Genomic DNA, 17,198 nt, shown 5'->3' on the forward strand with positions numbered 1-17,198 from the left:
ATCCTGTTTGGGACTTATGCTTGCTGAATTTGAATCTTCATCAACCCAGGAAAACTCTCAGCCTGAGTTCTGAAACTGCCTTTTTCTCTGGTCTCTCCTTCCGGAAGTCCCATCAGATGCATTTTGAACCTTCTCATCCCACCCTCCACGTCTCAGAGCCTATCATAATTTCTCTTTATTTCCCTGTTGTGTCTGCTGGGTGATTTCCTCAGACCCATCTTCCAGGTCACTGATTCCACTTTCAACCATTCAACCCAGTTCCAACAACAGCTGCAGCATTTCCTCCTGTACCCTTAATGCCCTTTGCGATGTGACTTTGCTGCTCCCACCACCAAGAACAGGAGCTGACCGCCCTTCCCCTTGTATACTGTGAATACGGTGACTCTGTGAATACAGTGGAAATGACTTCCAAGCTGGCCTCAGATGTCCATTCCCGCCCTCTCGCTGCCCTGAGACCATCATGTTAAAAATCTCAACTCAGCCTCCTATAGAATGAGAGGCCAGGGGAGAGAGGGGCCCAAAGGCAGTGGCACCAACCACTAGATGTGTTAGTGAGGCCACAGTGGAGCACCCCGCTCAGCCATGCCATTAGCCAACTGCAGCCGCAGGACTGAGCCCAGAAGAGACCAGCAGAAGCACCGCCCAGGTGAGCCCAGCCCAGCAGGCTGACCCACAGAATAGTGTGCAAATAAGAGGGCAATAGTTTGAAGCACAGAGTACAGGGTGGTTTCTGGCAGTCATAGGTAAGTTGTACCCACCACCACACTCAGCTCTAGCTTTTGGGTCCCTCTTTGTTTCTGGTGCTTGGGGATACCTCCTTCTCTCTTGCCATCTCAGGAATTAAAAAATCATTTGTGTACACTGTATCCAACATTTCTGGGTACCCAAAGCTGAGAGAGAGCCCTGGTGGTGCAGTAGTTAAGAACTGTGGCTGCTAACCAAAAGGTCGGCAGTTTGAATCCACCACGCGCTCCTTGGAAACCCTATGGGGCAGCTCTACTCTGTCCTATAAGGTCACTGTGAGTCAGAACCGACTCAATCGACAGCAATGGGTAAAGTGGGGAGGTCGACTTCCCTTGATCTACCATCCTTTCCTTTCAACTCCACGTGGATGTTCTGCAGCCCACTGAACATGACATTTCAGAACTGGACCCCCTGTCCCCCCGTCCTCCCCACTCCTGGCCCTGTGCTCCCCACCATGCAAAAAGAACCCCAAAGCCACCTCCCCTACCTGGGCCACACCAGGCCTGCCCAGGCCTCCGCCCACTCCAGGCCCCATCCTCCCATTTCTCTCCATCCCAGAATCACCAACCACCCTCCTCTGGCTCAGTTACTGCCACAGCTTTCTCACCTGTCCCAGCTTCCAGTCTGCTCCCCCCAGAAGGCCAGGAGGGACCCCCCCACAGCAGATCTGATCCCATCATGCCCCCCACTGTCCTCAGACAATGCCACAGGCAGGCCCACCACCCCTGACATATGGTCCTTCTATCTGCAGCCACCCCCATCTGTCCCCCGAGTTCCAGGCATACGGCCTCCCTTGGCCCTCGGATCCCCCACTTGTGCTCATATCCTTCTTTGTGGGGTGTGCCCTCCCCTTGCTCTTCTGACCACTGCCTATCTCTCAAATACCAGCTCCAACATCACTCCTGTCCAAGTTCTGAGCTCTGGCTCAGGCTCACACCCACCTGCTCCAACAGCCCCCCAAGGCTTCCCCCAGTCCCCCCAATTGTTATGACCCGTTGCCCTGTGAGGACGAGTGAAGCCTCGAATCTTACCAGGTACCCGCAGGTGAAGTTCGGCATTAGAAATTTGAGGGAATTAACCCCCTCATGATCAGATCCCAGACACACAGAGGTCTCCCCACTCCCTTCTGGAAGCCTAAAGATGGAGGCGCAGCAGTGGCAGGGCTGTCAGGGGGCTCCTGGTAGAAGGGGCCCACTCCTACAGGTGATGGGTTACCTGCGCAAGGAGACTCAGGTCATTCGGGGTTAACAGCAGCTGTTTCCAAAGGGCCCTGAAATTAGCTGTCAGGCCCCAGAACCCCACACGCTACAAGAAACACTGTCCTGAGTATCTTTTTCTCAGCTGTCAAACATCTTTCCACTTGACCATCTCATACCCAGAAACCCTGGTGGCATAGTGGTTAACTGCTACAGCTGCTAACGAAAAAGTCAGCAGTTAGAATCCACCAGGCACTCCTTGGAAACTCTATGGAGCAGTTCTATTCTGTCCTATAGGGTCGCTATGAGTTGGAATCAACTCGACGGCAACGGGTTTGGTTTGGTTCAGGTTTATCTCATACCCTGGTGGTACAGTGGTTAAGAACTCGGCTGCTAACCAAAAGTTCGGCAGTTCGAATCCACTGGCCACTCCTTAGAAACCCTATGGGACAGCTCTACTCTGTCCTATAGCGTTGCTATGAGTTGGAATTAGCTCGATATCAAGGGGTTTGGCTTTAATTATCTCATACCAAAACCAAAGCAAACCTGTCGCCACCAAGTCGATTCCAACTCACAGGAACCTCATGAGTTACAGAGTAGAACTCTGCTCCATAAGGTTTTCTTAGCTATAATCGTTACGGAAGCAGGTCACCAGGCCCTTCTTCCGAAGCGCGTCTGGGTGGACTCGAACCTCCAACCTTTTGGTTAGCAGCCAAATGCATTAACCATCTGCAGCACCCAGGGACTCCACAGGGTGTATCAGGATGGTCTAAATGTAAGCGAACAGACTGGGTGGGAAGGTTCCAACTGCCAACCTTTACGTTAGGAGTCAAGCACAAACTGGGCTACCCGGGGACCTTGACGATCTCATAACCTCTCCAAACGCCACAATTCTTAATTGTATCTAAAGCTTAAGTGTTGAGTCTGCTTTTGGACTTTTTTTTTTTTTATAATTACAACATTCCTTTATTGGAAACATTCTCAAAAACTGAAAATCCAAAGAAAAAGAAAGATTGCCCTAAAATTACCATCCCCAAATGGGAGTGCGGCAAGTGGCAGGAGACACGGTCAGAGGAGAAAGGTCAGCAACCTTACCTGCCCACGACAGAGACTTGAGTGCTCCAGAGGACCCCCTCACCAGCCACAGAGGGAGCCCCACTCAAGGACATCCGACCCCCCCCCCGCCTCCACCCTGCACGAAAACAATGAGAAATGGAAGAGCTTCAAAATACTTACTGTGAGAAGAAAAAATCAGTCCATTCATCTACCCAATTCCTCTACATAAATTACCATAATACAAAAGGTTCTATTCTACTTCTGTTTAATCTATTCAGACAGTTTAAAAAAAAAAATTCCTTTTTGTCTTTCTCCTTCAAACACTTGAATGGGCCATCAATATCGAAGTTCCTTTGCAATCCACTGTGCAAAGTACAGACGTGATCGCTTCACGAAATAAGACTCAGGTGGAGGAAGTCATGATGGCTACGTTCCTTCCTGCGCAAGAGAGATGGCAACTGACATTCCCAGCTCAGCAGACAGACCCGAGTTTAAAACCCAGCTCTGCCTCTTCCTGGCTGTGTGGCCTCCAGCAAGTTTCGTGCCGTCCCTGAGACTTTTGTAAAACAGGGTACATTACCAGCTGCTGTTGGCAGCCTCCAATGGCTGGCAACCCCACATGTGTCGGAGTAGAACCGTGCTCCACAGGGTTTTCAGTGGCTGATTTCTCAGAAGTAGATTGCCAGGCCTTTCTTCCAAGGTGCTTCTGGGTGGATTCCAACCTCCAACCTTTTGGTTAGCAGCTGAGCACATTAACCATCTGCACCCCCCAGTCACTTCACAGGATACATTTGTTGTTGTCAGTTGCCAGTTGCCAGTAAATAGATTCCAACTCGAGGTGACTCCATGTGTGTGAGAATAGAACCGTGCTCCACAGGGTTTTCAAGGCCGTGACATTTCAGAAGCAGATCACCAGGCCTCTCTCCCAAGGTGCCTCTGGGTGGGCTTGAACCTCCAACCTTTCGATCAGCAGCCAAGTGCGTTAACCATTTGCCACACCCAGGGACCCCACACCAGGATAGACTAAATGTCAGCCAACGACCCAAACCTCAGTGCCGTAACTACACAAATAACTTCAAGTATAAGAGTCGGCACAAAGCCAACTCCTGTGAGGCAGAGGCCAAGTACATCCCAGGTTTCCACATTCTCCCAGCTGCTGTACCACTCCATCTCTGACCCCAGCCACTCTCCTGCCCCCTGCCCCCCGGGCTGTGAGTTCGGCAACTGGCTGCAATGTCCCGCAGAACTCACCAGCTGTGCTTACAGTTGTGTGGGTTATTAAGGAATAGCGTACAACTCAAAATCACAATCAACAGGCTACAACTCAGGGTCCGGATCAGGAAGCACATAGATGAAGTCTCCCTTCTTCAGTGCAAGACAGCTCTCTTGGCTCCCCTCCCTCGGTCCCGAGGACAGGCTCCCCTCGGATCCTCAGGACAGGCCTCCTGTCATCCCTGCCATCTGTCGCCACCAGCTCTGCTGCTGGGCCCCTTCCGAGCCTCTAGCTGTCTTCCGCGTTACAGCCCTTGACCATGTTACATCTCTTTTAGCAGATTCCTCGCCTCCTTTCTCTTTCTCTCTCTCTCTCTCTGCTGCTTCTCTTTTTTCTTCCTTCTGCTTCCTCCAGCTTTTTTCTTTCTCCTAAAACTCTGCAGGGCTGGTTGTGTATATAAAACTTCTTGTCAATATCAAGGGATGGTCTCTCCTAGCAGGGGCCACAAACTGACCCTCTCAGTAGGTCACAGACATTTCATTTGCATAGTAGTACATAGTCACTTCATTCGCATGGGTGTATTGACCAATCCCTGCAAGGTGCGTAAAATAGACCAATCACAGGGCAGGCTGCAGCCCAGAGCCAGACAAAAACTCAACTTGTTTACGGTTTGCCCAAGAAATGTCAACCAACCTGTATAAAAGTAACAAACCCTCTGGGGTAGAAAATGAGGGCAAAGGTAACTCCTTAGGGTTTAGGAGAAAAGTCTCTCAAGCTGGTTTTCCAAAGAACCAAGGCTAAAGGCATAAAGAAATTCATTTCACCAGCTTACTCCACCCTCACATCACAGTGCACTAGGGGTCGGCAGCCTGGGAAAATGAATGCACTCTACGTTGTCACTTAGGGCTTTAGCCCCTTCTCCATCGTGCCTCCACCACCACCGTGGCCTTGGAGCTGCAACGGAATCCCAGGCATCTGGACACAAAGCAGGGACAGAGGCCACGGAGGGTCACATGAGAGGTTTAGGGGCCAAGCCTGACATGATGGACTCCAGTGCTGCCCACCATGGCCAGAACTCAGCCCGTCCCTCCCAATAGCAGTGGAGGCAGGTGCCCCCATGGCGGGTGAGCACACAGCAGCGTCTCCCCTCAGGAGGGCTCACAGAGCAGCATTGTTATAATTCATCACTAGTATTTGTAACTGGGCCCTTCGGGATGCCGGAGGTATCCTGAGTCAGGGTCCATTTGCACAACTGACACCTAAAAAAAAACCAAGCTGATTCTAACTTATGGCGACCCCACGTGCTTCAGAGTAGAATTCTGATCCAAAGGGTTTTCAATGGCTGTGGACGTTCAGAAGCAGATCGCTAGACCTGTCTCCCAAGACACCTCTGGATGGATTCAAACTGCCAACCTTTCAATACTATTATGGATTGAATTATGACCCCCAAAAATGTGTTGTAAATCTTAACCTGTATGCCTATGGTTATAATCCCATTTGGGAATGGGTTGTCTTTGTTATGTTAATAAGGCAGGATTAGTGTACAGTGTATCCTCAATCAATCCCTTTCGAGATACAAAAGAGATTAAACAAGCAAGCAGAGCAGAGGTACGGGAAGACAGATGTGAAGACACATGGAGATGTCTAAGGAACCAGGAAGCAGAAGCTGAAGAGACAAGGACCTTCTCCCAGAGCCAAGGGTGAGAGAAAGCCTTTTCCTAGAGCAGGTGCTCTGAATTCAGACTTCTAGCCTCCTAAACTGGGAGAAAATCAATTTCTGTGTTAAAGCCATCCACTTGTGGTATTTCTGTTATAGCGGCACTGGATAACTAAGACAGTAGCCAAGTGCTTCGCCATCCAGGGACTTCTAGCACTCCACTAAAAAAGGGAGTGGGCTGGATGCATCTGTAGAGACCCTTTCACCCTCAAATCGACCTGGGGAATGAGATAAGTGGAAGCCATGATGACCTCTGGGGCTCCGTGAAATACTCATACCAAACCCCAAATGACGAGATAGCTGATTCTGGGATCCGTCCTGCCACTTCTAACACAGCCTCCGAACTCTGCTGACACTGCCGGCTCTCACTTGCTGAGCCATGACTCTGAGCTAAGGAAAGCCTTCTGTAGAAATGCTCACAGCAATTCCAGGAGGCAGTTCCCATTACCACCACCTGGCAGATAAGGAAACCGAGTCACAGTGCTGGGAAGGGATGGTGTGAGAAGTCCCACCCAGACCTCGCCACGGAAGCCCCTGCTGCCCTGGCCTGGTGTACTAGGTTGAATAGAACCCCCCAAAACTCGTGTCCACCCAGAACCACAATACCAAGTCTACGAACGCGCCCTGATTTGGAAACAGTGTCTCTGCAGACGCGGTCACGTTAAGATGAGGTCATACTGGGTTAGGATAGGCCCCAAGTTGCTTGACTGGTGTCCTTCTCAGAAGGGAGAAATCTGGACACAGACGCCAGAGGAGATGGCCATGTAAAGTGCCCACAGCCAAGGAGCACCAGAAGCCGCCAGAGTCGCCAGGAGCCACCAGGAGCCAGAAAGAATCCTCCCCTAGAGCTTCGGAGGGATCACGGTGACTTGTGATGGCTCCAGGAAGCTAAACACACTTGGGCTCTGAGACTATTTAGACACATAAGCCATAGCAGGTAGCGAAGGTTTGGGACAATAACGAAACGGGGAGAAACACTTAAACCCCACCGCACTCTACGTACTAATTTGTCTCTGGCCTGGAACAGATCGCTGCTATCCCCCCTGCACAGGCACACGGGGCACCGTTGAAGAGCTGCAGATACATAACTCGGTCAGCTCAAACAAGATGAGCCCACGGCTCCCACGTTTACAGCACAGATGGCCGGGAGGTCACCCGTGTGGGTCTTCAATGTGCATTTTCACACCCTCGGAGCCAACACATCTGGTGTCCTGGGATTCACGGCCACTCAAGCTGTACACTAACACACTCTGAAATCACTCTCCTCTCCTCTTAGGGAAGAAGAACATTACCTAAAATGATCCTCACTCAGAGCATGGGGCAGGACATGGGGCCCGCAGCAGCTGTCCCGCTCACCAAGGCCCTGGGTGCCCTTCCCACGCACACCCGCCCACTGGACGCTGTCGAGACCAATGTTGACTACGTGAAGCTTACGACTCCCTGCTTAGGACTGGCCTATTTAACAGAAACCATAGCAAACATTTCCAGTAAAGAAACAGCTTTGACTGTAAACCGTCTGCCCTAAGTGATGACATCAGAGGCAACACGGACAGCGAGGGGCGCCCTCCCTGCTTAAGGCTCAGCCTCTGCTCCGTCCACCTGCAAACATCACCCGCACCCGCCACCCCAACCACAAGTGAAAATCAAGTAACACCTGGGGACCAAGGAGCACGTGCTAAAAGGTCGGGGTAGAGTCTACAAAACCACCCTAAGAGACAAAGACTCCCAGCCCACTGCCCAAAGGGATAAATGTATCTAAAGGAAGGCTTTCTGTGGGAATCAAGGGGGGAGGAGCCCCAGGGCCCCAGCACCCACCAAGCTCTGCCAGGAACCAGGCGCCTGTGGCTTCAGGGAATCCCCGTCCTGCAGCCATGGACAGGCCAGCCAGGCCTGACACCACCCCGCTGTGACTCAGCACCCCGAGCATCCCTCCAGGACGCCCAGAGTCCTGCCCACCCAGGCACCCCGGGGACAGGGAGTCGACCCTGGCCAAGTGTCACTGGCTTCCACGAGCTCGCCAAGGACAGTATCAGCCGCATCTTGGCAGCTAGAGCTTTGCCGTTGAAAAGGAATAGCTTAGAAAAGCAAATCTCCAGAGGCAGTGAAAAGACCAGTGGTTGCCGTGGGGGGGCCTTCAGGGCAGTGACACTGTTCTGCAGGACACTGTCACAGGGGACACATGACGTCATGCATTTGTCAAAGCCCACGGGCCACACAACGTGACTGCAGACGTTAGTTACAATCATGAGTCAACACCGATTCATTGCTGTAACAAACGTACCACAAGAACCTGATGTGCTAAGATCAGGGACTCTGAAGGGTGATGGAAAAATTCGGCAAGTCCTACTGGTGATGGGTGAACAGCATGATGAATGTAATTAACTTCACTAAATTGTACACGTTAAGACTGTAGAAATGGCAAATGTTCTGTTATCTATATACTTACCACAATAAAAAAAAAAACAGGGGAAGCCGTGAGCCAGGCAAGATGGAGTATATGGGAACTCTGTACTTTCTGCTCAGTATTTCTGGAAGCCTAAAGCTGCACTAAAAAATAACGCCTATTATTTTTAAAAATGTAATGACTTGGCATCCGGGTAGAATTTTGCACTAAGATCACGGACACCTCCATCAGTGGCTGTCCCTGGCCCAGTGTGCCAACACACTACTGTGGAAGGACACAGCTCATTTATCTGTGTGGGGGAGCCGGAGAGGCTGGATGGGGACATCACGGCACATGCTGGCGGTCCCCTCACACAGGTCAGTCTCCAGTCCAGATCCCCCCGCCGGCAGGACCAGGTTGTAGGAAGCCCACGTGTCAATCACCTCTGCTGGAGAGTGCTCTGAGCCTCAGGGGCTACTGACGCTGCAGCTGTATTTCTAGAGGTCTCTGTCATCTGTGCGATCATCCCTCAACCTTGGCCATCAGGAGCCCTGAAAGAAGAGACCAGAGGAGCACACATCTATGCACGTTGGGGGCCACGCGTGTACAGACCCAGGCCTTCCCCTTCCACCTTGGGACCTGCTGGTTTAATACATAAGCAGCCCCATCTGACACTGCCCGTCCAGGTGACTGTCCCCTTGGCGAATTGTGCCAGGATGCAGAGGGCTGGCCACCGCCAGGGGGTTCCACGTGACGGCCGATGGCAGAATAGGCTAGGACCATGAAAACCAGGGGGGACCTTAGTGTAGCTCTCAACCCCCTACCAGCTGCAGCTGGCTGCGTTGCCTCAATAGTAATGGGCAGAAAGTTCCACGCATAGGGCTTCCAGGTTTCCACAAAACACCCCATCTCAGTTTGCACCCAGTAACAGCAAGTAAGATTCCTCAAACCTTGGGGGCTCTTCTTTAAAAAAAAAACACACCTAGGAAGTCACTCAGGCTTCTCTCTGCAAAGGTCATTTCACCTCTACTTTGAACTCAGAATGTTTGCAGAAGTGACCAGAGAACCACGCCTCAGTGCAGCCCTGTATTGAGAAGAACGTTCCCCTGCAGATAGGGAGCCAGGAGGGTTGATGACCCCCACGCAGAAGCGCCGTGTGCGCAGAGAGCTCTTCCTTCAGCACGCGGCTGAGCACATAATCCGCCCCCACCAGACCTGGCCCTCCATGGACAGCATCACCCAGCAGGGATCACTTCCCTGTCCAGGGCAGAAAGTGCAAATTCATCCAGGGCTATCACGGAACAGCCTGGAGGTCCCTCGCCCTATGCCCAGATCTTAGCCTCCGCAGGCACCGCCCCATCACCAGAGATGGCATCCCTAGTAGCTCAAATCAGAAATCCGCCGCCGAGGGGGAAACACAAGCATTGATACTTCTGTTCAAGACGAGGACACCAACTCTACCAAAATGCTTCACCGTTATAAGGCATCGACTGTTTCTTAGAAAAGGTCCCTGGGTGGGGCAAACCGTTAGCACTGGACTGCTCACCTAAAGGCTCGTGGTTTGAACCCACCCAGCAGCACCACGAAAGAAACCCCTGACAATCCGTTTCTGTAAAGATTACAGCCAAGAAAACCTCATGGAGCAGTTCTGCCCTGTAACACGTCTGGCTGCCGTTTGAGTCAGACTCTGCTCCAAGGCGACAAACAACAACTTTCTTGGGAAGGGTTTATAGTGAAGAAAAGCAAAAAAGTGTTTCCCCAGCCCCAGTGCTGAGGCTAGGCAAGCAAACAGAAAAAAGCAAGGGTCCCATTAACTGCCTTTTCCGTGTGACGTTCCCAGCCAGGATAACACATGAAGAAAAACCAGGCTGGTATTTGAAAGACTGATTTAAAGAAAATAAATGGAAGTATAATAATTTACAAATGTCATTTTAATGTTAAAATGTTGTATTATACATCGGGGTGCTGGGTTTTTTTTTTTCTCAACTTTGGTAGTTATTAATGATTCAGATATCAAAAAATGTAAGTGTCATGTAAGAATATTTTTAAGCATTTCCAATCCCTTTTTTAGGACTATGGGAACAACGAATAATATCTTTTGTTCCAGAATATTTCCAACCGCATTGTAAGGAACAAACAGCTCAGTGTTCAGCTTTGAGCCAGAGCAGGGATTGAATCAAGAATGCCGTTTGAAATGTATAGCTATCGAAAAACAAAAGCAAAAAGAAAAAATCTTCACTGTGGGCAACAATCTCCCCCAGACCCCTCCCACGCCGACATTTAACACTTGGACTGTCTCAAGCCCAGAACCGTCCCAGGACTGACTGGGTGCTTACTTGTGCCAAAATGTGTTCAATTAGACAGGAAGGGGAACCCTGAGAGTCAGTTCATAAACTGAAGCAAAAATCGCAGCTTTGATTTGAAAAATGAAAGGCTACCCCAGTGATCAAACATACCCCAAGCCTTCAAACAATCAAGATACCTGACTCCAAGGACTGAGCTCAAATGAGAAATGTCCAAACTCAGACTGACCACAGACACAGAGATCTGAGACAGAGCTAGATGTCAAGTCCAGGGTCAGTGACAAACATCGGACAATATGAAGAGAAGTCACAGTGAAGAAAAGGAGAGCTCTAGACGAGTCCCCGGGTGGCCTAATGGTTAAGCGCTCAATTACCAGCTTGAAAGGCTGGCGGTTCGAATGCGACCCCAGAGGTCCCTCAGAAGACAAGCCTGGCACTCTGCTTCCGAAAGGTCACAGCCTGGAACACCCTACAGGGCAGTTCTAGGACTCCAAGGCAACTAACAACCACAGGCGAAATACCATTCCCTGCCTTCTGGAACACACGGTTTTGGGGTGCATTACCAGGAGTATTGGTTGATTCCCCAGCTCTCCACTTTGCTGGGGTCAGCCCCGGGAGCTGGCTGGCATGAGGCTGCCTGTGAAGAGGGCAAACTAGCCGCACACTTCTTAATCCTCAGGCACCACCACAAGGGTATCATGTTCCACTTTTAAAGCTTTTTGTCTAAACTGAAGTTATGCAGCTAATGATGACAGCAGGCGAGTGTCCACAATTGCCTATCCTTCCCGTCCAGCACTATAAAGAGGATAATTCCACACACAGCCCTCAAGGCCACTTCTTCCACCGCCACCTCGGTGCCTTGCACCCCCGACAGAACCATTTCCCAGAGATGCGGGAATATTATTTAACACCTTTCTGCTGCCGGCCCACTGCTTTTTGTCGTTGAAAACAACGCAGCTGTGGCCCCCAAAATGACCTTTTGACAAGTGGACTTGGTTTTCACCTAACCAGTGACAAAAGGTCACACAAACAAAAGCCACTCCTGTGCACAGCCCCGGCACAGAGGTGGCCACCCTCCCCCAGACCCGCAGAGGCACAGGCAGGGCCTAGGGAGGGACTGCCGCAGGGGAGGGCAGGGCAGAGGGCGGCCCGCCAAGGGCAGGGAGGCCCCAAGCCACACCCAGTACCAGGGGCTCCCTGGGATACACGGACCCCCGAGGAGTCTGAAATGCTAAAAGTAGCTACTACATCACCTGGGCGACAGCGCCGGGGAGCACCGACTGCACAGTGGCTCCGAGGAACCCTGGATCCCCTCAACCCAACACCCTGAGAACTCCCAGAGCCCCAAGTCCGTGCAGCCCGAGCACTTCGATTCTCTGAACTCTCCCTGGAAGCTCTAGGGCTGGTTAGGAATGGGTGCACCGGAAGGGCACGGGATTTAAAGAAACCCATTCCCTAGGACATCGCCCACGGGGTGGGGGGTTGACATGCCAGACCAAGAAAAGTGATCAAGCCCGGAGAGTCCTTTCTGTGGGTTGGCGAAGCAGCGGCCTCTGAGGTCTGAGGCGCACGAGGTGCCGGGACGCGGCGCTGGTCGAGCTCCCGCCCCAGGTGTTGCAAAGACCCCACCCGAGTTTCGACTCTCCCTCCCAAGACCCCAACCCCGGGGCCCCCTCGCGGCGCCGGCCCCCAACGTGCTGCCCCCGGACCCTGCGCCCCAATCCCGGGTCCCGCCGCTCCCTGGCTCTGCGCCCCAATCCCGGGTCCCGCCTCTCCGCGGCTCCGCGCCCCGCTTGCCCAGACCCAGCACCGCCGCGCCAGCCTAGCTGTGGTCGCGGCGGACACGAGCCCGGGGCGGGCGGCGGGGACGCAGCTCCCGCAGTGCGACTGGCGCAGCCGCCGAGGCGCAGGGCGCGCCGGCCGGACCCCGACCCCGCGGCGCTAGGAGGGGCGCCGGCACCGACGCTGGGTGGGGAGCCGCACCTCTGGCTGCCCTGCGGCTGCGGGCCCCAGACCACTCACCCGGACGGAGACGAGGATGGGGACAGGGCCGAGGATGGGGCTCCGTCCTGGATCGGGAAGGAAGGGCCGGACAGTGGTCTGGAGGTGCGCTCGGGACACGGCGCAAAGAGGGGCCCGTCCTGGCCCGGGCAGGGGGTGGGGACCCCCTCCAAAACCCGGCGAAGTGGGGAAGGGTCCGTTCCGGGGCGCGGAGAGGGTTGGGGGTCCGTCCCGGGCCCAGGATAGTTGGGGGGCAGAAGGGGAACGAGGGCTGGGAGGAGCGACAGCCAGGTCCTTCCCGGACCCAGGAGAAGCGGGAGGTCCTGCGGAGCCGGGGACCCGGCGGCACGAGGAGGGGACCGTCCAGGACTGAGGGGTCGCGGGAGAGGGGCCGTTCTGGCCGAGGCGGGGGCCGCAAGCCCCCCAGGACTCGGTCTCAGGAGAGGGGTGGGGGCCGGAGGCGCCTCGGGGGCTGAGTGACGAGGGCGGTCGGGGCGCGGAGCGGAGGCCGGGGGCTGGGGTGGGGAGTCGGCGGGTCGCGGGCTCGGGGCTCGCAGGCGGGGAGGGCAGGGCCGCGCGCTGGGTCCGGGGCGCCGGGCGCTGCAAGGGGGGGCGCCGGGCGCTGCAAGGGGGGGCGCCGGGCGCTGCAAGGGGGGGCGCCGGCCGGGCACTCACCTTGGGTTTGTACAGCCACTTTCGGAACCGGTGCATCATCGCCGCGCTGGCCCCGGCCCGGCTGCGGGCGCCCTCCCCAGGCGGCGGCGCCCGGGCGGCTCGGGGTCCCGGGACGGCGGAGGGAGCGGAGCCCGGGCGCCGTGCAGGCGGCGGCAGCAGGTGCGGGCGCCGCGCGGCCGGAGGGTGCTCGGCAGCGGCGCCGGCGGACCCGCCGACCCGCTGACGGACGGACCGGCCGACAGGCGAACGGACACGCACGGCGCTCCCCGCGGCTCCCCGCCGCCCGCGCCTCCGCCGGTCTCGGCCGCCTGCGCAGCACATGCGCGAAGGCGCCGCGAGCCCCCGGCCCGCCGCAAGCCGCCAGGGGGGCCGAGCCGGGCGGAGCTGCCCAATCACCGCCACATCCCGCCCTGACCCGGAAAAACTACAGATCCCGAAGGGCATTGCGGTAAGGCGGTGCCCTGAGCGCGGCATGTGCCCCGGGCGCGGCATATGCCCGCCGCGCCGCGGGCGCTGTGCGTTCTGGGGGTTGTAGTCTTCCTGGCCATGGCGCCAGCGCGTGCTGTCGGTTGCTAGGTGACGACGCCCAAATGGCACCCTCTCCGCCTGCCGCCTGTGGGGATAGGTGACGAGGGTCTCACAGACCAGGAGTGCCGGGAGGACAGACCGCGACCCCGGAAGACCCCGCCCGCCGCTGGATCTAGAAGCTGCGCAGGTGGCAGGGGGAAGGGAAAAGAAAGATTCTTCGGTGGGAGAGAAGGAAGGCAGGTGACGGGCCAGGGACCCTGAAGGGAGCCGGGGAGGAGGGGACAGGGATCCTATCCCATCACCAGCATTTTCTTACCGGCATCTTCCCGTTACCTGCAGGCTAATTTCATCTTCCTTGCTTCTCATCTTCTTGCTTTTGCTAACTACCATTTTGCCCTTCTTCCCTGCTCCTTGATTAAAGGTAACGGTATATTTTTTTTTAATCGCCATAGTAAACGGGACTTTGTTAAAAGATATTCTCCCGTATTCATCACTTCATCCCAAGAGCGTCCTGATTTGGATCCATAAAAACAGTTACTAATGGTGTACCTATAATACTATAACCTGTAATGGTTAAAGCTATACTACTAATCGAAAGATTGGTGGTTTGAACACACCTGGAGGCACCTCGGAAAAAAGGCCTGGCTATCTGCTTCTGAAAGGCCGTAGCCATAAAAACCCTATGGAGCAGTTCTGCTCTGCACACATGGGGTCACCACGAATCAGTATCAACTTGGCAACTGTGCCAAACGCAGAGCTAACAACAAATATGTTATCTCATTTAAAATTCTCATTTACAGGATTTGGGGGAAAAAAAATGAGGCACAAATTGACGAAGATGCCTTGCCTGGTAGGAAGTGGATCCAGAATCAAGGCTAGGGCTGCCTGCCCCCAATAACCTACTGCCGTCAAGTCAATTCCAACCCATAGCAATCCTGTAGACTTTCTCCAAGGCTGTAAATCCCTACAGAAGCAGACTGCCACATCTTTCTCCCGAGGAGCCGCTGGTGGTTTTGAACCACTGACCTTTCGGTTAGCAGCCGATCACTTTAACCAGTGCGCCACCAGGGGCTCCTTCCTTGCACAGTCCCCTGGTCCCCAGCCAGCACCGCCTCTTGGCCCTTGTACTGAAGCGCGCAGATGTAAGACCAGGCAAGAGAGGAAATTAGTTCCTCTCTTGAGACAGGAGCAGTCTTCCTGCTCCTCCTTATTATCACTGGCCTGTGGTCTCAGGGCCCGGATGGCTCGCTGACCACCTGTTCCACAGAACTCAGCGTGCATTTCAACGCGGGCCCCTCTGAATTTCTCTTAGGTGGTGGTAATAAGTCACATTTGTTTTTGAGCACGTGATTGATCTTCCCTGCGCTTCCTCTGGCTACCACCCCGCCGCTGCTCCCCTAAAAGCAAAACACCTAAAGAGTTGCCTCTTATCCCCAAGTTCCTTCCCGCCTGTTCTCTCTGGAACCCACTCCAATCAGATTTTCGCCCAACTACCCTTCAGAGGCTCTTTATCCAAGTCGTCCTGGACTGCCACGTTGCTAAATCCAGTGATCCGATCTCGGCCCTCCTCTCTGACCTGACATGTCAGCCACAGGCGACCCTGCTGACCGCCCCCGCTTCTGAAATGCTGTCTTCACGTAGCTGGAGAAGATCACACCCTCAGCTTTGCCTCCTCTCCTGGCTGCCCCTTCTCAACCTCCTTGGCCTGCTCCCTTCTCCCCCCTCTTCTACCCGTTAGTGCCGGAGGCCCAGTATTCAGTCCCTGGGAGCGTCTCTATGCACCCCTCTCCCTAGCTGATTTCCTGCGGTCGTGTGGTTTTATAAGCCCTTAGGGTTAGTGTTAGGGTTTTTATAAACGATTTACCTGTTCATCGCCTCTCAGAACCCCAGCCCCGTTCACCTATTCATCGCTTATTGGATATCTAACAGTCCCCTTCACACTCAACGTGTCTAAATTGCCCTCTCAGTCTTTCCCCATAAAATCTTCTCCTTCCCCAGCCATCACATCCTCAGCAGAGACCTCAGAGGAGGCACTTGGTAGATTGTGCCCTGGGTCTGTCCTTGACCAACTCTAAGGCCAGGGGCTGTTGTAGCTGCTCAGAGGCTCCCTTCCTGTGCCTCCTTCATCGTGAGGTGGGTGTGTCAGTTAGGATTAGGTTCAGCAGCATGTAACAGAAAACCCCAACATCATAGTGACCCAAATAAGATTATTTATGTTCTCAAAAAGAGATCCACAGGGAGGCAATCCCAGGAGGATAGGGTGGCCCCAAGGTTGTCAGACACTTCTAGCTTGCTCTTCTGCCATCCTTAACATGCTGCCTCAATGCCCAGGATAGCTGCCTAAGTTCCTGCCATTCCCTCCTGCGTCCAGGCAGCAGGATGGGAAAGAGAAGACGGAAATTTTCTAAGAGTTTCACACCCTTTCCACTTCTTGGTGGTGGAAGAGTTTGGCCACGTGACCATACCCAGATGCCAGGGAGGGTGTCCTGACACTCTGGGAAATGTCACCTTTCATTTGAACAGCAGTAAGCCCAGCTAAAAGTCAGGGTTCGTTACTCAGGAGGAAAGGGAGAGTAGAGACTGAAGAGCATCCAGCGGAATGTGCCACTTGGGGCTGTGCTTTGGGCATGAGCCATCGGAGCGTGACTTGGCAGAAACCCTCAGGAGACCAGCTCAAATCTCGGGAAAAGGACATAATTTTAATTAACATACATCTGGGATCTTCTGTAAACGGAGCCTCTTTGTGGCTGGGAGTGTTGAACTTGTATGTCCCCGATAGAATTCAGGCCTCCTCCTGGCATCTCATTTCTGTCTAGGAAGGATTTGCTAAGACAAGAGAAGCTTTAGTTCAGCCCATCTTTAATGTGGCCTTAAATACAAGATCACTGAGCCCAGATTAAACCCGAAACCTGTTGCTGTCAAGTCAATTCCGAGTCATAGCGACCCTGTGGGACAGAACAGAACTGCCGCGTAGAGTTTCCAAGAGCAGCTGGTGGATGCGGACTGCCGACCTTTTGGTTAGCAGCTGAGCTCTTAACCACTGCACCACCAGGGCACCAAGCCCAGATTCACCAAAACAAAAAACCGAGTCCAGATTACGAAAAATAAAAAACAAACCCATTGCTATAAAGTCGATTCCGACTCATAGCGACCCTATAGGTGCTACTCTGTGGCACATGGGGTCTCCATGAGTCAGAATCCAGAAGACAGCAATGGGTTTGGTTTTTTCTTTTGTTTTTCTGGTCCCACGGATATGGTTTTTCACCTTTAAAATAAAGCTGAAGTGTTAAAAGCAGGCATCCAGATTGGATGAGCCTTACTACTTATTTCCTAAGTTCACGGGCTGTCAGTGGGGGTTCAGCACCCAAGACCTCTGCTCCTG

General features: G+C 53.8%; 1 protein-coding gene across 1 annotated transcript in view; it reads right to left on the reverse strand.

Annotated features, from left to right (window-relative positions):
• Nucleotides 1-13,375, reverse strand: part of ZFYVE28 (zinc finger FYVE-type containing 28) — a 127,577-nt gene extending 114,202 nt beyond the window's left edge. Inside the window, exon 1 of the mRNA XM_064286150.1 lies at nt 13,289-13,375. Coding sequence (XP_064142220.1) covers nt 13,289-13,327 — 39 coding nt within the window. The 5' untranslated portion in view covers nt 13,328-13,375. The remainder of the gene's footprint in view (nt 1-13,288) is intronic.
• Nucleotides 13,376-17,198: the final 3,823 nt, after the last annotated feature.

The sequence above is a fragment of the Loxodonta africana genome, chromosome 5 (assembly GCF_030014295.1).
Source record: "Loxodonta africana isolate mLoxAfr1 chromosome 5, mLoxAfr1.hap2, whole genome shotgun sequence".
In the NCBI taxonomy this organism is placed as follows: Eukaryota; Metazoa; Chordata; class Mammalia; order Proboscidea; family Elephantidae; genus Loxodonta; species Loxodonta africana.